A 26263-nucleotide genomic window follows, 5' to 3' on the forward strand; every position below is an offset into this window, starting at 1 on the left:
GAATCACATGTACAGATAATTTGTAAAAAAAGTGTAGTCATTTGATACGTTTGCACAGCCCATGTTATTAGTAATATATATAAGGGTCACTAACCTTATCCGAAACTGGCACCATTTTCTTAAATATTTTTTTCTTCTTTATCATATATAAATATACATGCATCATTCGAAATTGGTAATATGACAGTATACATTTATTTTTCGAATATTTTGTCGATAACAGTATTTGCACTTAGTTAAAAACAATAAAGACAATAATATATATTTAAATGTTGATAAATACAGAAATAAATAAATAGTTATTTGTATTACTTTAAAGAGTGGAATTACGAATAATTATAAATGAAACAACTGTATGAACAAAAACCATGTAGTGTCACGTTTTATTGTGTATTTAAATCCTTTTCATTTACTCAACAAAGAGTGTAACCAACCGATAAACCCCCTATCAATAAGTGTCAGCATTTAAAATGCTTGTTAAATCAAGTTTATTTTTATGAAAGGAAAGTGTAAAATATATTTAAACTTGTTTACTTTTTATATATTCAGAAAACCAAAAGGTAGGATTTTTCTGGTTAAATTTTCCTTCTTATGTATTTGAAACAGGCGAAAACAATTTTATGTTCTTCAATTGTTTTTAATGTGATCTTTATTTATCTGGATTCAAATCACTGCATCAACTGAGGGGTTGAAAAAGAACGAAAACATGTATATGTGCACAATGTATATTCTATCTCAAAAAGGAAATGCAACATAGAAACATTTTATAAAAATGTTATTTGTCTGTATTTTAATGGGTATGTTTAGTAAAACCATATTGAATCTATCAATTTCAAACCCATTTAAAAGGTATTCAAAATAAATCATTTAAATTTAATAAACCGAGAGCTGTTTAGGCCAAAATTTGTAACTCGTCACTGATAGGGCTTTATTTAAAAAACAAAATGCAAGACATAGACGAGAGAATAATGCGTTATTTAGTAGTGCGGACTTTGGAAATAAAAACTCGGCGTTTATTTCCCTGAACACTGTCGCTGGATTTAATCCTGATGATGTGACACTACTGAAGACAGACACCGAACAGGCCGCCCAATTGTCACAACTGTAGCCCTGGATCGCTATATCCGGTTAATTCACCCGGGGAATAGTACTGTCGCTGCAACAACAACAGCCAAATACATTACTGGTTTACGCAGAATCTCGGCACAGACCATACGAAATCGCTTACGTAACCACGGGTTGCAGACCAGAAGGTCGTACTTGGAGCCACTCTGAGACGCCAACACCGCCAGACTAGGGTTCGATGGTGGAACACAGTTCGTGCCTGGAACTTACTAAACAGGAGGTGCTTCTGGTTAAGTGACGAATTTCGTTTTCAACTTGAAAAAAGACGACAGAACACGTGTCTACAGGCGCCGTTGGCGTAAACAGTGTCATGATGTTGGCAGGCATTTCATATGCCAGATGAAGAGTTGGTACACATTCCAGTCAACTTTAATGTTGTCCGGTATCGAGACGAAATTCTACAACTGCACTTATTGCCAGCGATCGACGTCAAGTCATTTTTTTTCAGCATGATAATGTCAGACCACACACAGCGTGTTGTACTATTTACTAAATGTAATGCGATGGTCATCGTGATCACTGAATCTCAACCCCATTGAGCATCTGTGGGATGAATTGGACAGGCGCGTAACCACCGCAAACTATTCGGCAACTTGAACAGGTACTACAGCAGGAGTGGCTAATAATACTGTAGGCTCAAATACAGCATATGGTCGAGTCTTTGCCAGGACAAGTTACGGCTGTATTGTAGGCAAATGGAGGACAAAACAAATATTGACATGAAAATGATACATTGTGTGACATTTGACAACACTGTGCCAAATTTTAGATTTTGGATTTCTGTAACAAATGATAATTGTTATTTGTGAAGTAAATGTAATTTTTTCCTCTGTTGCATTCCTTTTTTGAGAGAGTATAAAACTAAACAGTCAGTCACTTCAATGATCCCGATTTATATTTAGGTTATGACTTTTTCAAATATAACACTTAAACTATAAATAAATATAATAGAAATATAAACAAATGAATAATAAAAAAAAAAAAAAAACGCGGAGGACACACCGGCTTCTTTAGAAGAGTCAGCATGTCCTACTCTGCCAGCGACACCCATCATATTAAAGGTGAGTACAAAAATCTTTTCAAATCTTGTACGGCCTTAATCAAGACACAAACTGTATGTTTGTTTTTAAAAGGTACAATTTTACGTACATAGAACATAAATAGTTGACGGAGATACATCGACTAACATGTAACATTATGCTCTTTTATTTTAATTCAATTTTTCAATGTACTACGTACATTTATTAGATTGTAGAGTATGATGTCTTCAGGAAATTCTGCTTCGATCGCTATCGTTGTCATGGCTTCAATTACCAGCATCAGAAAAATCGATGGCTTCCACCCATCAAGTAAGATTAACTCTGCTACACCGTGACATTGTCATAGACACGAGGTCGTGTTACAGTTTACTTCATTTATAAAACATATATGAGAAAAACAATGACATAAGCATTTTAATAGGAATAAAATTTATATTTAGAAGAAAAAAAAAGTATTCCAACCTAAGGGCAGAGGTTAAAGGCTTAATTTCGATCTCATGAAATATATGTCTCCTTTACATGTAGTAAATCAAAATTATATTTTAAAACGAAAAATTTGTATTTTAGTTTCGATAAATAGCTGTTCGAAAACCAGACTGGAAATTACGTTGACAAATGCAGTTAGTGGTGGCGTAGTTTACATTCAAGGGACTGGTTCAGGATGCAGACACGTTACATTTTCCGGGTCAAATGTATACAACTTCAACTTGTCAACCTGCAATGTAAATTGGGTAAATTACTTGATCTAATAATAAACGTATAAAAATAGGAACATAACAGGAAATATTGATAATGAGAAGTGCATCTTCATATGTTAACCTTAGTTACATTTATAGCTGATCTGAAGAATGTCATAAAGCTAGATCCTTTAATCTCAGTTTCCGCTATGTAGATGACGTATTATCTTTAAATAATTCTAATTTCGGGGATTTGATACATCGCGTCTTCCCCAAAGAACTTGAGATGGGGATTCTACAGACACTGTGAAATCAGCCTCATATCTTGATCTACACTTAGAAATCAATGGCAAAGGAAAATCTTAAACATGACTTGTCGCTCTTTTATGACATGCAGACATCTGTTTGTTATTAAGAAAATCCATATTGTAAACGTGTTAATTTTTGCGGTCGCTAACTTCTGCTTATTTTGCAATGTGAACCTATTGGCGGTTATCAAACTCCTCGTTTTCAAAACATGATAAGCGTTATCGAGTGTTTTAAGTCAATTTCGCGGTTACAATTTTTTCGTTACTATATGTTCACTGCGAAAATTTAAACTTTTATAGTTTGCTAAAATAACAATAGGTTGATACAATGATTAATTCATACAGCCATGAATGTTTTGTATGTTCCCTTCTTTATAATAGGAAAGAACCTTTCGAGTAGTGATTCAAAAGACACCGGAATATCACACGATTGAAGATAAAACTTTCCCAGTTTCCTGTACAACTGACTTGTCAAGTATCAATGTTGAGGCTAATTTTGACACAGCGTTAGTATTACATAACAAAAGTCTTTTAAGAATTAGGTAAAAAGAAAAAAAAAGCATAATTAAATTAAATACCAAAACTCACGGATCTGAACAATTATTTCATCCACGGAAGTCACCTTCATTTGAAATGATCGTTATTTAAAACTTTCCATATGAGTTTAAGGACATAGAGTTATCTACCCTTGACATGTTTACTCACGAGGCACAAAGGAATTATAACTCTTATTACCAAATTGTTATGGGAATCTGTTTTATGCGTGGTTTTGATGGTACAAATTGTAAAACAATATACTGTATAAAAAGGTTTTTTTTTTATATCATGTTGTACCCACTGACTGATTTCCATAGAGACTTACACCTTATGTTTAATTATATGTTTTCATAAATGAATAACTACCAAGCTTATATTTGGTAATTATGGTTTTACTTTAGTATGTGTTTCACTTAAACATTCTAAATAGAATAAGGATATTCATAAAAGAAGTTTTGAAACAAATAAACGTAGACATTTATAAATGAAATTAGACAAATTTGTATTTGAACCTGTCTGTAAAGGAAAAAAAGCATATTGTTGAGATGTAAATTACACATATTTTGGTAGACATGAAGGCAAATAATTATATTATTTTCTGCCAACAGAACAAAAAAAAAAAAAAAAAAAAAAAACTGAAACAAAGCAAATTCTTATATCCTGAAACATTTTGAACAAAAAATTAAAGATAAAAATATGTAATGTACAAAAAGGAGTATATCTATCGCGAATTTGGAAAGATGTAAGGCTTGAATTATAATTATAACATCTTTAAAATTAATTTAACAATAACCTTTATGACATCGTCCGTTCAATTATATAGACCAGGAAGAGAAGAAGCGCCAATTTTGATAAGAACAAAGCCTTCCGCTGAAATGACGTTAACACTTAACAGAAGGAGTGTTATTGGTACAACTGTGCAACTTGGTGACCCAATTACTATTGATGTTGAACTTTTGCCACAGTTCAGAGGTAATCATAAATTTTCAATAGGTGATCAAGAGAGGAATGATGTACTTGTTATTCTGAAGAACTAATTTTTACCTCAGGTAGTAATGAGTTTTTTTTCAATGTGATAAATTCACTTTTTTCCCGAATGAACAGTTGACAAATGTTTTATTGTACTGATCAGGAAGGATGTACATTATATACTTTTATATACATTAGTTACAGTTGCTTAGGATTTGGTGTAAAAAATACATATACTGAAGAAAAATATCATTTGACGATACAGCAGATGTGTGTCGAATTTCACTTCAAGGAGAACGTACCGATATTATTTTTTCCAGAAACCATACCATTAGAGAGTCAAATTTGTTTTCATTTTATAATATTTCAAAAACAAATCAATACAAGACAAAACAAAACAAAACAAAAACAAACAAACAAGAATACAAACAAACAAACAAACAAACAAAGCAAAGCAAAACAAACACAAAATTGACAGGTTGTATACCCGAAATGTAATGTCCAGTGTAGTGAGTTTTTGTTTTCGTAAAGTAAACATAACCACTAATTGTAAACCTTTTCTACCGATACTTTCACATATATCTAGCCAATCGGTCAATATAAATTGTTATAGTTACGAATACTCAAAACTATTTATTACGTAACCTTGTTTCATTTTCAACTAAACATACCTGAGTATTCCAGTAGCTTTTTACGCTTCGGCGCTTATTTGTTTTTTTTTTCTTACAGATGATTTTGATATAAGAGTTTTAACATGTACGATATTCGCTTTGTCTGTAATAACAGAGGGGTAAGGCTATTTTCCATCTTTCTAACATCGCCAATTCTTGCATTATTGTGTCGATTTGAAAAATAAAAAAAATCGATTATTTACTAATTACATATTTGGTCAGAGGGGTAAGGCTAGTTTACATCTTTCTTACATCGCCAATTCTTGCATTATTGTGTCGATTTGAAAAATAAAAAAAAATCGATTATTTACTAATTACATATTTGGTCAGAGGGGTAAGGCTAGTTTCCATCTTTCTTACATCGCCAATTCTTGCATTATTTTGTCGATTTGAAAAATAAAAAAAAAAATAAATAAATCGATTATTTACTAATTACATATTTGGTCAGAGGGGTAAGGCTAGTTCCCATCTTTCTTACATCGCCAATTCTTGCATTATTTTGTCGATTTGAAAAATAAAAAAAATCGATTATTCACTAATTACATATTTGGTCAGAAGGGTAAGGCTAGTTTCCATCTTTTTTACATCGCCAATTCTTGCATTATTTTTTTCGATTTGAAAGATAAAAAAAAAAATAAATAAATCGATTATTTACTTATTAAATATTTGGTTATATGTTTCTCATCACAATAAAAATAATAATAAGAAATGAATTTTAGTGTATGTGTTTTACGTTTTTTCGTCATATCTATTTGATTATCAATAAAGCGGGTGTTTAGGCTACGGATGGTGCATGGCAAATTTTGTTTAAAAAAAAACATCCGTTTCATATAACAAATGCATCCTTTCTCAAGGTTGATTTTGTATTTCTATTTGTATTAATTGCAATGATAAAAGAGAAAACAATATACAGAAAGCATTGAAATGCATTGCAAAGGGAGATAACTCTTGAATTGGAGCAAAATTTGGTTGCCTAGTAAGGGAATTTCAAACATCGCGTTCTCAGCCATCCATTGTCGACTCAAAATGAATTTTATACTTTTTGACATACATATGAAATATACCTTACATTTGAACAAAACAATACAGTGGGATAACATTAACCCTTCGCCACTTATATTATAGGATCTGACTGAATTTAAAATGGGCAGCTTCTTTAATGTATATAAAATGCACTGTTCATTTGGAATAAAGCATTAGGACATCTGGAAATATATATGAATTTAATTCCTACGCATACTGTTCCTTGTTTGATTTGTTAAGATGTTAGGATATATATCTCAGACGTTGTTCACTGTAAATTGTTTTGTTTTCGTAGCTGTTCTGTTGATCCTGATATATTCCCATCATTCTCTAAAATATCAGCTGGGCACCAGACAACAACTTTTAATGCGTTCATACCTACAGATCAGACTGGACGACCAACTCGAACTGTTCTCAGTTGTACCCTTGATATATGTCTCAATATGTGTTCAAAGGTAGGCTATTTTCAGTTATTTATAGTACGAGGGAGTCGGGAAATGTCAAGTAAGGTAAAGCGTCAACTTGCAGTTCCATAGTTTTAGCGTTTTTTTGTGAGAGATGTGCAATGTAAAAAAATAAATTGAGTGAATCAATGTATGTCAAAGTAAATGTCAGACCAGACCCTAAATGGCTAATGCTAAAATGTTATGGTTTTGGCTTGGAAAATGTCATATTAAGTTAATCCAAAACTTAGGCATAAAAAGTAGACCCGCCTTGTTTATAACTACAATTTAGTAAAGCTTCAAGAGACACACCGGAAATAAAGAATGCATGGACTTATATATATCAAAATCATATTGTATCCTATTTCACGCTGTAGAGGTCAGTTCATGGTTAATTTGAAGTAAAATACGTTAAAAGAAAATTACTTTATTTTCGACAAGCATATGTCTATTTTTTATGACATTCATTAGACTGGCATTAAAGAATCCTATACAAAAAGATTGTAAATCATAAAAGTATGAGAAATAATGATTTTTTAAAATAGAAAAGTATAAGCAATTGAAATTGGTGCCATGTATTATGCTATTTGTAATATATTTTTTTAAATTTTAGGTAATATGCAGTAATCGTTATAGGTCAAGAGCAATTGGTGGAACAACTTCAAATCTATCTCATGGAAAATTTTATGTGAATAGCACTGTCCTGGTGTCAGATGACAATAACACACCTTCAGGTACATGTTTTTTATTACAATAATCGTATAATTGATTTGGTCTTTGATGTAATTTTTAGAATCACAATTTGTTGACAAAAGAAACAGTTTAATTGAATACAATTGATTCCAATTAAATACCCCACATTTTTAGGCATAACTTACATGTATACAACATATTTAAGTATATATGCTTGAAAAACCACATTTTGTATGTGTTTAGACATACCAATAGTATGCAAATATTTACCATTATGTGATTAATGAATTATTTGTTGAATTGCGTCGACAAATTCCAACATTTTTTCAGCCTCCTCACCAGTTTTTAGAAATTTGTGACTATGTTGCTAACCTCATCAGTATTATACTTTGTTTTCACTCTTTTCAGAAATGCATAAGGAAGACGTTATATGTATACAAGAGGGTGTTATTGTTGTTTTGATAGTTATTACATTCGTGTTCATAGCTCTATCAATTTATCTGTGTCTCAAGATACGTAGTCAGAGAAAGATGATTAAGCAACAACCGTATGTTAAAGATAACAATAAATTCAATCATTCTTTGAAAATCGGACAAGATCTTGTTGAGGAAAGATCCTACCAATATTGTCATGGACAGACCGATGAGTCATCGTCCTTACAGACATCGACATACTCAGCGGACTCTGTTGAATTCGCTGCGGATGACGAATGTTCTGTCCAGTTTGTGTAATTATTTGCACTTAGACGTATATTACCGCTTTCAAGATACTACTGGTCACTTTGCAAAAATAATAAGTGATGTCAAATGGAAAATCGAAAAAAGATGTAGAAAGGACTACCTAATTCATAGAACGACACTATAAATAACTTACACAAGACGATGTAGATCGACATAATGTTATATATAGACACGCCGTATGCGTGAGAAAGACATGCCATATAACAACCTTATTATAAAGAGTATAAAATTGGGCGGTTTTCAAGCAACAGAAATTATAAACACAATTTTGGCTGATGGTATGTGGTGCTCTTAGTACTTCAGCCAATACTCCTTATTTATCAGTATTTATTTTGACGTTTTAGAACAAACCACTAACATACGCCAAAATTAAAACCCCGCTGAAATTACCAGGGATAAGGTACAGATTACATGAGTTCTGTAACAGTTATGCCATCTGTGTGAAAAATGTCTATTCTGCATTATAATTTCTCCTATAGATGTGGCCTGTCAACGAATATAATAACAATGTTCTAGAAGCATTATTATTTTGATAATATATTTTATGACCCAATAAAAAAGTGATATTCAAGATGGATTTCATAAAGGCAATTATAACTCATACTCTGGCCCAAATAAGTGATTAAATGGTTCTTAGTAAATCCGATAACCTGCAAGGTGTTGTCAACTTATTTTCCATTGTTCAGAAAATTACCTGTGGCATTAAATCGATTGTCTAGTTTCCCAATTCATTTGCTTCTTCAGATTTGACACATCTTATGAAAACCTTACATATTCAATTAGTATAAGTACGTCTGGATGTTCGCATTATTTTAGAATGGAGAACTTGTCATGGAGAATTAATTTGATTTCAAAAAATAGTATCTCCTCTAATTACCTAACATTGATGTTTGAACTATGTCATTTCTCTTTAACGCTTTATATAAATGAGGATGTCCTCTGCTTCATAGAAATTATTATTTTACAAGACATTCTATAGTACGCATACCGCATAAATTGGAGCGGAATGTCAAAATTTAAGTCGAATTATTGTGTGATACGGTAACTACATGGCAGATACAAATTGTTAGCCCCGTGCAGGTCCGGGTGTCAAAATAATAGGCCTGCAGCAGCGCTAAGCGTGTCGTAAAAGGCGACTATATAGTGTTCAGAACCTTAGCCGGGGGCTAGGGCGCTCTGCCCACAGAGCAACTGGGTTGTGTGCCCCAGGTGGTGGAATGGGTTACCCCTGGTGTGTTACATGCTGGGGTTGTCAGGCTAAAATACGGAAATTCTGACCGCAAACCATAGTGGTGCACCGTGTTGGGAAAGATGCCACGTTCCTCGCACGATAACAAAATCTACTGTGCTATTCTCCCGGAGTAGGAACAATAGGGCTCCGCCACGGGAGGCTAAATTGCCCGACCCTACCCACCTCTCCCTATTTCCAGTGGCAATCAAAACTTCTCGACCCAATTATCTTTGTGCCCGATCCCATTTTTCATTCCATCATTATTTCATGTTCATTTGATCATTCACTTCATGTTCATCGCGTGAATATAGCTGAAATATTGCTGCTCGGGCGTTAAATCCCAACAAACAAACACACAAACAAACAAATTGTTGATCGCAGTTTACCTGTTAAATTATACTTAGGTTCTGTTTCAAAGAGCAAGCTTAATATATCTAAATAACAAACGACTATCCTAGTACATTGTATGTAAATAAAATTAATAACGCGTCGATATGACTTTTATATTTAGTATCAAACAAGTTACATAGCCACTTACCCTACCGGTGCACCTGGTCGATGCTTCCAGTTTTCAGTTGTATGAGGTACTCATTTACTTTTGTTTTTATGTACGTTTTATTTGGTTATTTTATCTTCTCTGTTGCATGTGTCTGTTTGTCCGTGTCTTGCCTTTAACCCTATATTATTACATTCTTTCGATTTCCGCTCCGCTAGAATCTTGGTTACCTGAATTACTCAACAGTGAAGTTTGTACCTGGTATGTTAATCTTGATCGTTAACATTAACATATTTTCGAAAGGACATCAGCATTAAGTGGTACTGGATAGATAAGACATTAGCCGATGTGCAGTTGAATACAAATACAGCCTCATAAAGGGATGCTTCTATTTTAAAAGCTGTTTTAAAGATCTCTTTAGATTTACAAATGGTAGAATAACAAAGAAAATGAAAATTATGCTGCTCTAAAATAGGGTTACATATGAGATTAGTTTTTACCTCTCATAAAACTGTCCTAGAACCGTCAGAACAACAGTTCTATGACATATTTAGAACAGTTCTAGAGCCGGTGCATCTGATAGTTCTAGTAGTAGAGCCGTTACTTCTAGAAATGTCAGAAGAGTTGACTCTAGAACTGTTCCATGGCGCTCTTAGAACTGTCTACCAATGTATCCTACTTTATTTCAACGGAGCACCTGTGTGATTCTTTGGACACTGTCTTTCAAGTGTTCAAAGCTGCCAATTACTGTTTGAATTAAGACAAGACGGTCCTCATTGACACCTATTCAAATTGACATTGATTTAATAAAGACAACATGGTTAAACGTTTTGATTTTTGCTTAATCTGTTTTATGAAGACATTCACGGGTATCAATTTTCTCGACTTAAAAACAAAATATTAATTAGCTTTATAATGTGTTAAAAGTTAATTTCACGGATTCTGTTTTAGTGCCTTTACGTTAACCACATAAATAGAGAAATTTAGTACATAGCGAAGATCAATTCTTTTACAGTTTGTTGTATTTAGGACATTTTTGAATGGTATATTTCTACAGAGGAAGCTATTTGAAACTGTCATTAACCTAACCAGATTTGTATTTAGATCAGTAACATTCTATATCAAATTGAATAAATTTCCAATTCAGACAACAGCACCATGCTTGTACCCCATTATACATATTTAATATGGAAAAAATGCAAAAATGAAGACAAATTAAACAAAGCATAGCCAAAACAATAATAATAAATAAATAAATAAAACAAAAAAACAAAACAAAAAAAAACAAGTCTTTACTTGTTTTACTTTGGTGTACATTAAGGTAAGATTGATATGTAGTCCTCAGGATGTATATATATAGAAACAGATGTTTCCTATCACTTAAATGAATCCTTAGTCGTTGGGTGTACCTGTTTACTGAGAGATAAAGAGACAATGGTAGACTCACTTGTCATGAGCTCATTGTCCGGGGCGTACCATGGAAATAAGTATATAAATACGCCGAGGCACTTAGTCTGTGTCTTATGTGTTCTTGAATTTTTTCAATACGAGTTGAATAATCATGAAAACTTTCCAGATGTTTGGAGTTTATATAGTGCTGTTGATGACACTTACTCCAGGCTATGCCAGTCCAAAAAGTAGTCAAGGTATTACAATTTTCGTGTTTTGCATTTTGTTAACAACTTAATATGTTTAACAAAGTCAAATATTATACAAGTTTTTAAAAAACATATATTTCATTGAGATGTTATTAAAGTGAGTAACTAATTCTTTTTGTTTTACCGATAATTTAATAATAATTGAAAATACGTCAAAATGCGTCGGCTTAATTATTGTAGAATCCACTTAGATTTATAACAAATGTTTAAATGTTGGCTCGTTCAATCTGTAAAATATACATTTGTTGAAACTCACTCAAGTGTGAAAGTAATTTAACTCATGGATTCCAATTTTCGTGGATTCTTGAATTCGTGATATTAAGATATTTTAGTATACACATCAATTGGATTTTGATTTTCATTAAGAACCGAATTTCGTGGTTTGGTTTACCCAATACAATAGTAATTTCACAGTATCTATATACAAGTAATTGACGCGGTCTTGATATTAAATCACGTGGAAGACCTCAGTTGTTATTACCCTCATTTAGACTACAAAACAATATCAGGTTGCCAAACTCATTCAAAATAATATTTTTCACAAATGTCTTGTTAAGTTCAATAATGAATTTATAATTGAAACAAGTGAATATGACAATGTAGATATGTATTTTTTTTACATACGAACATATAAGCATAATATTTTTATTTGTTTTACAAAATGCTGTTTTCATTTCAATTACGACGTATTTTAGAATGTGGTTCTGGATGGGTTTCTTTACAAGAAAGGTTATATTACTTCTCAGAGGAAAGACTGAACTGGCAGGATGCTCAGGTTTGTCAAAGTCCCCCCTAAATAATTCACATTCGTTTGGTTTAAAGAGCATTTTAAGGAAAATTGGTGAAAATGTGTGTGATGACTTGCAATATTGTGTTTATATGTATGGGTTGCAAGGCAATTAATTTCCAACGATTTCGTCACTATCCGTAGATTGCAGTTACACTGAAACATCAAATGTGGGCACTCGAATTGTATTCTTCATTTATTTACAAGTGATAAACTCTTATTGACTGTTCTTGGTTTTTGTTCTTGTGGGGTCACAAACATCATTTAGATTTTGGAATGCCATGGTGTTACCCCTTTGAAGTTAATGCCTTCTTCTGGCTAGAGACATAATGCTTATTGAGATTTTTTCAGTTACAGGAGTGCATATTCTTGACATAATTTTCAGGCACAGATTTGGCTCGTATACCCCCGCAGTTTACAGAGTAAGATACGTAAAAGCAGCATTTTTTACTGCTTTTTTATATTTAAAGGATACGTTTGTATTTGTAAGTGTTTAGATAAGAAAATTTCTTACATAGTTCTTTTACATATGGGGGTGGATTAATCCGGGCTTTAGAGCACACACATAAGTATGAAAACACGAAATAATCTATATTGCAGGCTAAGTGTAAGGAAATGTATAGCAATCTAGTGAAGATAGAATGCAAGGCAGAAAATGATCTCATTGTTACAACTATAAAGACATCCGGTGAGAACATATTTTAAATATAAAAATTAAATTTATAAATATTTTCATCATTTTTTTTGTAATTCAAAATTGAAGAATAACATTTTTTTAAAAATATTTTAATCAGTAAATTCAGTTTGAAGGTATCCTACTATGTTTATGGATATAAGTCCATTACTAAAGCCATTCGAAATCCATTGGTCATACATTGTTGAATAAAATTACCTTTGGACACATCAAATGGATAATACACATTTTTGTTTTTAGGTTTAAATGACAAAGACTATTGGATTGGACTAAATGACATACAGAAAGACGGCGACTTTACGTGGATTTCTGATAATACAAATCCAGGTTTTACCAACTGGGCCCCCGGGGGGCCGAGAAGTACAAAAAACTACGACTGCGTTCAATTATGGAGAATAACCAACTTTAAGTGGGATGATTTCGATTGTTCTGATATGCAAAATTTTATTTGTGAGAAAACTTCCAACTTTGATATTTAGAAGATGGCAGATAAATAACAAGCAACCAAAGTTTCAAGATTAAAATTCATTTCCAATCTTCTTTTATCTCATTGTATCTCTGTATAATCTTACTTTAAAATTAAATAAACTCTTTTTTTATTATGAATAGAAAAGGAATCGTGTCACTAGTACTGAGATTTAAGTCTTAAACGGCCATTTCTATCTTAACACAATCTTAGATCGTGTCTTAAATATACTGAAAAATCTTGACAAAATAATGTGAAGACTATGTAAGAGAATATGATCGATTTCAATGCGAAATGTTAAGACTGTTTTAGACTACAAGATTGTTTTCAGCTTGGCACATGTAAGACGTGTTCAGACTTGTTCAAATAAACAAGACCAGCTGTTTTCTGTTCAGACTAGTTCAGACTATGTTGGATCATTTAAGATTGTATGAAAAATCTTTGTTAAGATGCTTTAAGATCGCGTCTAGACTTGTAAATTCATAAAATTGTGAACATGAATTGTCCCCCTTTGACAATAATCTTTAATTATTTGCTAAGTTTAGAATTTTTTTTATAAATGTAATTGCGCAAGGACGCTAAGGTACTTTTGTGTATGTTTGTAAGGGAGAGACAACTCTGTCATGACGTCATCTGTTGACCATAGAAATAACTACGCCATTGCTTTCGCTTCGTTCATAAAATGGTGTCTTTTCAATATTTTACGATTCTTTATAACTTTGGTTTTGTTTGCATTCGGTAGAAATAAATGTATTCTTTTTAATGTTGCGGGTTAGATGAAAGAAAACTCTATTTAAAGTTGAAAATATGTTATTTTGTGAATGTGAATATCATTAGTCGTGGGCGGAGCTTTTTACCTTATATAAAAACGACGTTGGTGAGAAGCTTGAAAAATTTCTGTCAGCTATTTGCTCGTTGTTTAAAAACAAGGAAGAAGAAAACAACGTTATACGACGTCATCTCACATCTGATGATAGCTGCAGGTAATGTTTGCACACTGTAGTTATCGACTCAGTATTATTTTTGCTTATACACATGACGAATCGTCGGTTTACTTGGGTCAAAAGTGATATCATGCATCTGCTATTGGGCTATAGTTCAGGAAAATTCAAATACTGGTTGAATCATAGAAGTATTTTGTCCAATTGTGCATGTACCTGTAGCTACATTCTTTGTTAACTGTCATATCTGTGTTATTCACTGTGTTAACAAAGCAATAGTTTTTTTTTTGGGTTTTTTTTTTGTATCTATGCAGGCTATAGCTACTTCACTCAATGTCACATTATGTTTAAATTCAATAATTGACATTTATTGGTCATTCTATCTCCAATGGTGGGTTGGCATAAATGTACCGACCCCCCCCCCCTTTTATAGAAATATTAGCCAATCTTATGTGCCTACAGTATTTATAATTTTCTTAATTTTACAAAATAAGGAATACATAAGTATTTCTCATCACCTGCTGATAATGTGGGAAAAAATCCCAGGTTGCATACATTTATTAATTACATACTACCTACGTGTGTTTAGATGTTAATTTTAAAAAGTAAACCTGACTTCTAAGTTTCAATAAAGCAATGAAGAAAGAAATGTCAGTGTTATTGTCAAAATTATACTGGAGTGTCGGAATGATATTCGTTTCTTAATGAATGATTGTATGACATATACAATTTGATGTCATTTTTTTTATTTTTGGTTCAAATGTGTTCAGAATTACAGACAATCTAGCAATTGTTATGTGCAGACAATTGTTTTTGTAAACAGGGTAAAGGTTAAAAAGGCATTTCACCTTCAGCTCCTTAGAAAAATAATTAAAATCCTATATTGCATTTATTCATTTTATTATCCTACTGCCTGATTTGATATAATTTTGAACTTTTTATCTGAATTATTTGATACGTTGTACATATAAAATGTAATTGTGTAATTGATTCCTCAAGCATTCTACATGCGACTTCATTCATGAAATTGCATGTATAATGCATGAGGAATGAATTTATGTGCAGTACTAAGTATGAAATTGCATATAGAATGCTTGAGGAATGAATTTCTGTACAGTAGAGAGTAAAGAAATTCCACGTTGAATGCATGAGGAATGAATTTCTGTGCAGTAGAGGGTATGAAATTGCATGTAGAATGCATAAGGAATGAATTCATGTTCATACTAAGTATGAAATGGCATGTAGAATGCCTGATAAATGAATTTATGTGCAATACATGGTATGAAATGGCATGTAGAATGCTTGAGAAATGAATTTATGTGCAGTTCGCGGGTGGTTTAAGGAGAAATGTCATAAATTGTCATATTTTCATCTCAGAAAACGAGTTACTTTTAAACTCATCTTAATACGTGAAATTTCGTCGATGTTCATATTTTTATGTTTGTTTGTTGGGGTTTAACGTCCGAGCAGCAATATTTCAGCTATATTCAGACAATGAACATGAAATGGATGATAAAATGAACATGAAATGATAAAAAAAAGGATGGGTCACAAGGACAACAGGGTCGACAAATTTTGATTGCCACTAGAAAAAGGGGGGATGGGTAAGGTCGGGCAATTTAGCCTTTGTGGCGGAGCGCAAAGGTTCCTACTCCTATCGAATACCACAGCAGGGTTCTTTAACGTGCGAGGAACGTGGCATCTTTCCCAACACGGTGCACCACTATGGTTTGCGGTCAGGTTTTCCGTATTATAGCCTGACAACCCCAGCATATAACACGCCAGGGGTACCCCATTCCACCACCTGGGGCACACATCCCAGTTGCTCTGTGGGCAGAGCGCCTAGCCCCCGGCTAGGTTTCTGAGCACTATTTAGTCGCCTTTTACGACAAGCTTAGCGCTGCTGCAGGCCTATTCTTTTAACACCCGGACCTGCACAGGGCGTTCATATTTTTAGTAATTCATAAATTAAAAACTCCAAAACACAAAAAGATCAACAAAAAGCCAAAATATGCAATACAAATGAGTCACGTGATCGGTTAATTAAGCCTTGGTCGGGCCACATAAATGTCAAAAGTGCAGTGGAAGTGACAAAATAGTACATTCAAATTTTAATGGTGGGTCAACGAATATGTATATTTTTCAAAAAGTGCTGCGGGAACTGTGAAAAATCTACATGGAGGTTAAAAATGGCTCGTAACTTGCTTGTGATGAGATATTTTTGCGTTTTCTTGTATTTCAACGAATATTAAAACAAAACGCTACCGATAGATAACTTCCCGCAGCAGTTTTCAGGTAAAATAAAATATGCTCTTTAAAATTAAGTATAAATCAAGTAAATCGACATGGTGCATGCCACTGCACTTCTACATTTTCTAAACAATATATTTTTTCACATAGCGGCGACATTGAAACAAGCGCAACAGCGACCCCAGACACGTTGGCATGTGATGGATACATGTGAAGAACCGACTTAGTTGCTATAGCAGACTACGCTTTGAATTTCTTATATTTTGACAAATAAAAACATTTTTATTGAATATTGTACTTATTTATGATAACATTTGCAGGAAAATCGATAACCTGTGTTTCAAATGTCTCCCTTTTCTACTGAACAAAACATGATTACCCCCACCCCTTTTGTATGTTATCTTAGAAAATATTCCATATCCAACAGGTTCTTGGCAATATTTCCTTGCATTCAAAATTTGTATGACTTGACATTCCCCGAAATCTGTATAAGTGAATACAGAAAGTTTTTTTTTAAATAGCTAAAAGTATGTAGCGGCTTGGCATTTGGTGTAAATTTGATATGTTTAAGACATTGCATGTGTGTACATGTACAATTTGAACTCTCTTAAGTATTTGTTTTATAGGAAACAAGAGGTAATCAACATAGATATTTGAAGTTGAAGGACAATTTGTCAATTTGAAGAAGAGACAACATTGTGGTGCTTTTGCTCCATACAAAAATAAAATAGTTATACTAATTGAAAGTGCAATTTGATTGTAATTTTGACATAGCCCCCCCCCCCTCACACACACACACACATACACAAGACACAAATACACTTCACCATAGTACCAAATGAGGTATCATCATTCAAGGAATACATGTTTATTTAAAGGGAGTACATAGCTAGCTTCACTTAGCTTTATATTTGTCGGTACACCACTACACAGATACTTGTTTTAAAAAGATGCTAGGGCTAAGTCATAAAATAGGCAGAGAAAAAATACATAAGGAATTGTTTTTAATTGTGGGTATATGTTATATCTTGGCAACTATCATACACAAATAGAATAAAATAGATCTGTATGTATTTTTAACATTTCCTGCAAAACCTTACAAGTCTAATCATCATATGTAAAAATGTGATATCCATTTGATAAATGCATAATATTGCAAGTGATTCATTTTATTTCTTTTACATTTTAGGTTGCACCAAAGATTTTGTTGGGTTCCAGTTCATACAACCAATCATTTTCATGAATGAATCAACAAAATAATGGCCAGTTTATACTCTAAAGAGCTGTTTTGACCCATATAATAACATGGTACCAAGGGTATCATATGTGTGAATATACATGTACCTGAATGACAAATGAAGTATACCCGAAGCTACTGTTGATGAACACCAAGAAAGAAATATATGTGCTTAAAATAAGAAATTGAGTGAAAGAGCCAATTTTAAAGGAGATTTTGTTACTTACAATGTATTTCGAATATTACAAATATTACAGATCAACTAAGTACTGTAACATATGTACATGAATGGTTTTCAAACGTAGTATCAATCGAGTAACTAACACCTTGTGCTTCCACAGCGGTGTTTATCGCAAACGAGTAAAATAATGAATCCTTAGGAAAATAATTATTATTTTTAAAGTGAGCCTTTCACCATTCCCTTGTTTCAAAGTTTTCTTCTTAGCAAACGAATCGAATATTGAAATATTTTTTGTAGATTGTAAGAATTTATAATTCAAAGTAAAAAAAAATCCTTTTTTATCTGAACTTTTTACAAATTTTTTACCAGCTTTAAACCCCACCCCCAATTGTTTAACTCGCTCCGCTCGGCATTAATGTCATTTTATCCAAACCCTGTAATATTCGCTCTGCTGTTGTAAAAATCTAAACAATTTCATAAAAAAATCTGGAATTTGGTCAGCCTCCCCCCCCCCCCGAAAAAAAAACCAAAACAAAAAAACAAAAAAAAAAAAACCAAACAAACAAACTTGTGAATGGGCAAGTCTAAACACAAAAAAAATACTTTCATTTGTATCTTATTTACAAAAACAACTCGTAGAAACAAAATTGGGGAGCAAGTGTCCCCTCCGTCCTCTCCGAATTTACTACTGCGTGATTCAGAAGACAAAACCACCAATCGGGTCTCGCAAGGCAACTAAAATTAAAATATTTGTTGTGAAATCAGCTTTACTTTCCAATTTACATTTTGTTCTTTTCTTCAAAAGTTATATTTTCATTGTATCATTAAAGAAAATGCTGGTGATATTACATTACTTATGAGTTGCTTGATAGTTCCGCTTCTTCTCCTATCAATATTCCTCTATCTAAACATTGGACATTTATCTTATTATAAGGTACATCGAAACACGCACTTCCATAGTCGTAAACATTCTAGGGGGTGACGTGACGCGAAATAAATCGACTGAAAGATATTTGACCAGATATACACATGCTGGGTGTTAATTGATTTTACCCCTAGTTGTACGATATAAGCCTCAGCTATAAGAAACTTAATTTTATTGTGATGATTATTAAATTAAAACGAAAATAGAGTGGGGTGTGGGCGAAAGCCTCCTTAGCCCCCCGGTGAATCCGCTATAATGGAGAAAAACTGGCTAGTGTATTATCGAAAATGCTAAAATTAAAAAAACGGGTCAGACATGAGTTCTAAGTATTTTATGGGTTCAATAAATAAAAAATCAGAATTTTTTCCCAAAAATAAGTAAAGAACTATATCCTGTCCACGAGTTCCTGTGGAATGATGCTTTGAACAGTCCCTGCGAAAAAGTAGACTCGACTTCGTAATATTGTAGATTATTTTATTTCATAATTAGCTCATTAAAATTATATTGTTTTAATTTTGTATTTTAATAAGATGAGAACAAATTGTTTTGAAATTAAAATTTATTAGTTAACCAGTAATCAGGGGTGGATCCAGGATTTTAGATCTGGGGGGACACATTTAATATTTCGCCGAGCGGAGCTTGGCGAAACATTGTTTAAGGCTAAATTTGTGAAATATTCTTCAAAGTGGGTGCAATGTAGATATCTTTTGTGGTAAAATTAGCGAGAAATTAAAGTTTCAACCTAACACCGCTTAAATCTACATCTGACAACCCATGCTTTAGGGGTGCACGCCCGCCACGCCCCCGCCAGAATCCACCCCTGGTAGTGCCACGTCCATATATTATTCTCGCCAGTTAACGTCATGTCGTCATCAGTACAATGCGGAATGTTCATTCCATTCTCTTCCGTAGTCCGATTTTGATATTACATTACTATTGTCATTCTCTTGAACGTTTTGGTTTACGTTAGTCATTACGATATGAGATAATTTAATGATACCACTCTATTTTAAGTCCAGGAGGAAAAGCTGAATATATTCACTAGATTTATGGTTGGATCGATCGCGTAAATGTTTTTAAAAATTGCTGTGACTAATTTACCTTAACTTTTTAACATATAGAGAAAAGCAAATGAAGTGCAAAATCTTGATGAAATTTGTGAAAACACTGCTTGGACCAAAATTTAAATTTGTTATAGATCTCAGGTAAATTAGTCATAGCACTTTGTAGATAGTATATAGTAACTTAAAATGTCTGTTAAATTTCGTAATGAGATGTGGTCGGCCTCCTCCTGGACTTTTGATGTTTCTAATATTTTATGAAGAAGGCATGTTTTGGTCACGTGATTCGTTTCTATTTAAGGAATGTTGAAATTTTTCATAAAGAACTGATATGGTAGAATATGTACATATGTAATTTGGAGAGTGAAAAATGTTAAAAAAGGATTTATTGGGAGGTTGAAACATATTTAAAATTGTACAGGACTTTTGTTTAAATTTTCTGGAAAACACTTTAACACCGTTGCGTGATAGTTCATCTTAATTCTGAATTTTATATGTATTTAAAAAAGATATATCAAAATAATTGCGATAATGTCTTTTTTCAAGTTTTTTTTTAAGTCATCAAAAGATTGCAATCTACGAAACGCGTAGAAGTCGCTAGCCGACACCGTGCAGAGAATTAAGCTGCGCTTGCTACCCCACCAATTAAGCCCTATCGAGGTGTTTATTAAACTCTCAATTACCAAATTAATTTATTAATTGTGTTTAACTACATTGGCTTTGTTTATTCTAAACACTCATATATTTCACGTACTGTAAATTAAATTTAAATGTTAGAAGAACAAAATACCATGGTACATGGAAACCACTAGAAGAATAAAAATATTTCATAACTTTTATAAAGAATATTAGGCGACACAAGGTGTAGAAGAATTCATCGATGTATTTTTATCTATGTATGTAGTATTGTTACGTAGCAATAGTCAATTCTGTATACAGGTCTGCATTTTGGACAAACCATACATCCATTTCATAATTGTTACACAGATTCAATATACTTATATAAGGAAACTTGAGAAAACTTCAGAATCTAGGTACGCAGTTGTTTGTTCACAAATGGATTTCAACACTTTTTCATATTAATAAATATTAGACTAGGATTGCACTTCTCTTTCGTAACGTCAACCTTTAGTGCATTTCTACGCCTGGCACAATGACGACTTCGAAAATTGTTATTTTGTATTTTCTTTAATTTTGTAAATCAGAATAGACCAGGGACAAAATATTCTGTTGAAATTGCATTTAGATAGCTATATATATAAAAAAAACCTTGTTTAATAACCTTTCATTACTTAACAACTAACATAGAGGATTTTTGTTATTTGATTTGAATTTTAAGGACTCAAAGGGACCACATAAAAAAAAGAATTATTTCATTTTTCGTCCAATTACGATTGTATTTATAACGGAGCTCTCATTCAAGTCCCTGTGTGCGATTATCAATCAGATTTTAGAAATCTCATATGGCTTTTGAGTTATAAGGGGTCAAAGTATCACACCCCAACATTTTTATTTTTAGTCTCATATTGAAAATGTTTAATTGAATTAAAAAAATATGCAATATAGTGTACAAACCATTTGTTGTGTCTGATATTATGTTCACACTTACCCAAACTGTTCAGGATTCGGCCACTGCGGTCTTATCAGGCTGCGCTCCGTGAAGATATTCTTTATCTAATAGAACAAGAAACTATTATTTCATTTTACCAGCATTTAGCCTAAAAAGCCACAGTTTCTGTGCCTTCTTATTTCGAAATGAGTTATATCTAGTGCTAATACCTCTTTGTAATTTATTTGTAGCAACGTGAAACAGTTTCATAAAGGATTTAGTAACAGTATACACGGTGCATATAATTCAAATAACCCAAATGTGAAGTGGTTAGACCTACTTCGGTGCAACCGATATCCGATGCAATCACAAATATTGATTGTTTTTTGTAACGAGGAATAGGAGCCTGCCCAAGTGAATCATGAAGGTCAGGTCAAAGGTATTTACTAACATATTAAAATCAGCTGAACATTCAATATATAATATATATTTCTTTTTCATTTGCCATTGTGATTTACAAAAATGGCGATCGATATCCTTTGTCATTCATCCATTCTTTAAATAGGTCGGAATTTACATTCATATTAATTCTTTCGACACTAAATAGTCGAATATCCAGACTACATGTATGGAAACAAACATTTCGATCAGTTAATGATTTTCAATTATTAATATTTTGATCTCTGGATATGTGTTAGATTACTTTGTGCATATGTGTTAGATTACTTTGTGCATATGTTTTTGGCAAAATACGTGCGTATTGTTTTTATTTACATGTATGTCAAAATTACCCTGGTTTATTAGTAAACCTTATCGTTTCGTTTTGTTGCTAATTACACTTTACAATTTTATATAAAGGTTTTGCAATTAAAATCCATCGTTATGCACTACGTTACCATACAAAAATTAAATCCCTAAGATTGCGTTTGTATATTGGAACGATAGTTTATGTTTTCTGGGTTCACACCTCGTTTATATTAAGCATCGATTTGCTATGAGTTTTTGTGATTAAAAATATTAAAATTTGTAAGACATTTTGTTTTATATGTGTATAGTACCAGATGAGATACTCAGTTAGAATTATACAGATATACCAAAAAGGCGAATAGTTGAGCTTTCACAGAAGTACTTCATCCTCCACATTTTGTGCAATTTTGAAGCTCATATTTAAAAATAAATTCTTTTTTTGACAGCTTGGTAGCTCATTGCAATGGCGTCAACCTTAAAACGTTACAAGTAGTAATAGGTGAGTTAAGAATAGAGCAACACTATACAATTTTTCCGTTGTAAGCGTGAACTTATGTATGCGAACAGTATCTTATTAATTTCTTATATTCACAATACAAAAATGTTGTCACAGTGAACTGTGATATCAAATTAAATTCAAAGTTTTATTAAATGTTTGAGGTGTATAACCATCGTTCAATTGAAGATAAATATATTCAAAATCGCCGATGACCCAAGTCATACGAATTTTAATTAACCATGTGGTCACCTGACCGTGTTATGTCGTTAGTTTTCACCTCATAGCTCAAGCGGTTAGAAATGCGTCAGGCTTCTGCTTTAATTTTGTTGCATGATTTCTACAACTGAAGGTGAAAATAAAAAAAAAGAATATTTAATTGTACCAGTTCATATCCCTTTTCTTTTCCGTTATGGTTATGTCCCTTATCCGTCTTTAGTGACATAATCTACAAAATTGCACATATTATACCAATAGAATAAGCAGCTGGATTGTTCATTTTTATAATAGTAAAATTGTCTTTATCTAAAATTGGCTAATCTAAATACACCAGTGTTACTAAGTGTTTAATTTAAACCCTTACATTTTGTTTGATATCATGTAATCTTTAAATTAATAATTGAAAAGCAAGTCCTGACCTGGTACAATAAACGTATGTTTCCTGTTTATTTGATAATACTAGTGGTACTTAGAAATTCGATCAGGAGATGTGTTAACTTCCGGTAAATATGTGAAGTTATCCGGAAGGATTCTTCATTTCAGGAAATTTGTCATAACAACAATGAATCTAATTATAGGGTACTCATATTACATTTGTTTTTCTAATTTTATAACTATAGATTATACCTGAAATTCGATCAGGAGATGTGTCAACTTCCGGTAAATATGTGAAGTTCTACTGAAGTGATTCGTCATTCCTGTACGTTTGTCATGACAACATTGAATCAAATTATAAGGTACTCATGATACATTTTTTATAATCACTTTCTTATTATAGATAAATCCTGAAAGATAAAATTGTGATCGCCTTTTTAAAATTATATTTAATAAAATTAAATAAATGAGCATTGATTGGTTGTTTAAAATAGTTTTTAATAGTTTATAATAGAATACAATTGAATTTTGTTAAACATTTAAGAAAAGTGTCTCATTTAAGAACAAATTAATTTTCATGAATCATTAAAACTGCTAATCATTTCATCAAATTATACTCATAACTGGTTCTGAACTAAAAACTTTAATTGCATAATTAAAACATTTACATAGATACTGGATATATCATAGGAACAGGAATGCTAGAACATGAATTTTGGGATGCACTTGCATTTAAAATTTGATAAAATGATAAACAAATACAATGATTAAGTTAGGGTGAACAACATAATTCAAATATTTGATTTACTTATCACTCAATTAAAGTTTTAATACATCACCATAGTGAAGTAGCAGACACTCTTAATGAAGACAGGAGGTGATACATGCCTGTCAAAAACCAACCAAATGTAGTTTTATTTCTTATTCAGAAACAGTAACTGAACAGTGATTCACCCATCACAAGACACCACAACATGGTAGCCCTCCGTTCATAAAATTGAATATGATGTTGAAAAAATGTCCATAAGGAAGAAATTCTATATAGTATACAGGCTACAAATTGGTGATCCTGAATGACCAAAATATAAGTATTCGTACCAAAAACGCATTAACAGTTAACCCTTGACCATATTTTGGTTATTCACTCTTTCTAATTACTTATTCTATAAATACATTTTTCTTAGATCATCATTCAAAAATCATTTGTGTGCTTGTATTGTATTCAACAAAAAATAAAATAACACTTCTTACACAAGCTAAAAACGTATTAGAAGAAACGGAAAGGAAGTATAATATAAGTAGATTTTGCTCTTGTTCCGTCAAGAGTGTTCGTGAATTTCGGATTAGTCTATTTTTATCATTTTTGTGAAACGATAATTCCGTTTATTAAGTCAATGAAAGGCGGAACTACCCTTGGACGTTTATGAATTTAAAGACAGACAATTACTGCTTCTGTTATATTGTTAGATGGAGTAACTATTTTCTAAATAGCATGTTGCCTCGTGTATGTGCATGTTTTAAAAATGTTTGTTTCAACTTCACCAAAGCCTTTCTAGCTTTTCTTTCAAGAAGAATGAAATCAGTACAAGTTACTTTGATGCTTCGTGATATTGATGTAAAATGGTAAATACAAACTTTCTTATGATTTGTAAGAGTTGTGTCCCTTACCCTAGGTCTACCTCCTCAACTAAATATAAAAAAGAATCCTTAATAAATTTGGACAGCCCACTACACAATTCTTATGTCAATGAATACATATACTTGTCTTTTTTTATAAATACATTGTAATACGAGCTTTCATCCAACTCCCGAAATTAACACGATTAAATTGCCAAAAGCAATGTATGCTTTCCTTATGTACGTATTAAAGACGTGCAAATGTATTTATATATTTTTTTTTACTTTGTTTGTAGTGACCGAGCGATAATGCCACAATTCAGGATAAATAGATATCCACATGGTTACCTATTTGACGAATAATCCTTACAAAAACATGGACAGTGACTATACATATCAAGGAAGAAAACTTTTTGGGTATCCAAACTATATTGAGGTCAAAGACCAGTGAGTTCGGTTTTCTTTTTTTGTAGTAAAAGCTTTTCTGGGACTGTGCATCACCTAGGAGATATGTATATATTTTATGACTTTTGAGTGCCCTTAGTCTGATCTCGTTTATCTCTCTTGTCATGATAATTTTACTATATGTGTTTCTGATACTTTAAGTCATTAACATATCAATAGCAGATACCAAAGCTATATTCATGTATCAATGTCTTGGTTCTCATACTCTTGTATTTTCCAACATAATGTTTTTTTCAAATTCATTTTATTACATGCTTGCTATGGTAATTCAAGTTATCCATGTTTAACAAATGCTTCCTTGATATATTGCTAAATCAAATACATGTAATTTGTTTTAAAAACTTACTTGATATGATTCTAAATTTGTAACTATTTCTTGCAACGTTTATCGTGAGTTTACATCTCCTGAAATGTGCAACGTTCCCAATCCCACACACACGAAGCACACGAAACACGATCCCACGGATCACGCACAGTGTTGCTGTCTACATGGTCATTTGTTAATGCCATTTATGCATACAAACATTTAAAATCAGTAACGCACCAATATTTCGCATACATTTACATATGTAATGGGATTATTTTACCTGTTCCGTGGAAAGTTTCGCACAAAAAAGTATATGTATATATACCAGTGTAACG

General features: G+C 32.4%; 3 protein-coding genes and 1 long non-coding RNA gene across 10 annotated transcripts in view; 3 read left to right on the forward strand and 1 right to left on the reverse strand.

The window, feature by feature from the left end:
- On the reverse strand, positions 1-23494 carry LOC148597293 (uncharacterized). 2 transcript variants are annotated; one of them, XR_015918916.1, is made up of 4 exons: positions 23331-23494; positions 21763-21827; positions 2365-2880; positions 1-1805 (listed from the first exon to the last, which is right to left on the reverse strand). It is a non-coding gene; the product is annotated as an uncharacterized LOC148597293 (long non-coding RNA). The 2 variants fall into 2 exon arrangements; XR_015918915.1 differs by lacking the exon at positions 1-1805 and having other exon boundaries at positions 2744-2880; positions 21729-21827.
- Positions 2382-8791, forward strand: LOC148597294 (uncharacterized). 2 transcript variants are annotated; one of them, XM_088562898.1, is made up of 8 exons: positions 2382-2474; positions 2733-2887; positions 3532-3656; positions 4511-4659; positions 5386-5446; positions 6646-6805; positions 7407-7527; positions 7895-8791. In XM_088562898.1, the coding sequence occupies exons 1-8, from the start codon at positions 2384-2386 to the stop codon at positions 8215-8217; spliced, it is 1185 nt and encodes a 394-aa protein (XP_088419024.1). In that variant the 5' UTR covers positions 2382-2383; the 3' UTR covers positions 8218-8791. The 2 variants fall into 2 exon arrangements, with proteins under 2 accessions (XP_088419024.1, XP_088419023.1); XM_088562897.1 differs by having other exon boundaries at positions 2733-2896; positions 7895-8787.
- Positions 11376-13630, forward strand: LOC148597295 (perlucin-like protein). The gene is made up of 4 exons (XM_088562908.1): positions 11376-11599; positions 12307-12386; positions 12999-13086; positions 13333-13630. Exons 1-4 carry the CDS (start codon positions 11515-11517, stop codon positions 13569-13571), a joined length of 492 nt encoding a protein of 163 aa, XP_088419034.1. The 5' UTR covers positions 11376-11514; the 3' UTR covers positions 13572-13630.
- Positions 20153-26263, forward strand: part of LOC148597296 (perlucin-like protein) — a 16165-nt gene continuing 10054 nt past the window's right edge. For 2 of the 5 annotated variants that reach the window (XM_088562902.1, XM_088562899.1), the window contains exons 1-5: positions 20154-20297; positions 21954-22141; positions 22896-22948; positions 23785-23901; positions 24469-25603. The gene's annotated coding sequence lies outside the window, so the exon portion shown is untranslated. Of the gene's footprint in view, positions 20298-21953; positions 22142-22895; positions 22949-23784; positions 23902-24468; positions 25604-26263 lie in introns of all 5 variants that reach the window. The other 3 variants (XM_088562901.1, XM_088562906.1, XM_088562900.1) reach the window with 3 other exon arrangements.

Source organism: Perna viridis, chromosome 15 (assembly GCF_037379345.1).
Source record: "Perna viridis isolate PV_CMFRI_1.1 ecotype Kerala chromosome 15, ASM3737934v1, whole genome shotgun sequence".
NCBI lineage: Eukaryota > Metazoa > Mollusca > Bivalvia > Mytilida > Mytilidae > Perna > Perna viridis.

Bases quoted from the DNA above. Each gene is read 5' to 3' on its own strand.
- LOC148597295 (XM_088562908.1), top strand. From the start codon at position 11,515: ATGAAAACTTTCCAGATGTTTGGAGTTTATATAGTGCTGTTGATGACA. The intron at 11,600-12,306 runs GTATTACAATTT...GACGTATTTTAG, and splicing joins CAGTCCAAAAAGTAGTCAAG to AATGTGGTTCTGGATGGGTT. The intron at 13,087-13,332 runs GTGAGAACATAT...TTTTGTTTTTAG, and splicing joins TACAACTATAAAGACATCCG to GTTTAAATGACAAAGACTAT.
- LOC148597294 (XM_088562897.1), top strand. From the start codon at position 2,384: ATGATGTCTTCAGGAAATTCTGCTTCGATCGCTATCGTTGTCATGGCT. The intron at 2,897-3,531 runs GTAAATTACTTG...TCTTTATAATAG, and splicing joins CAACCTGCAATGTAAATTGG to GAAAGAACCTTTCGAGTAGT. The intron at 6,806-7,406 runs GTAGGCTATTTT...TTTAAATTTTAG, and splicing joins GTCTCAATATGTGTTCAAAG to GTAATATGCAGTAATCGTTA.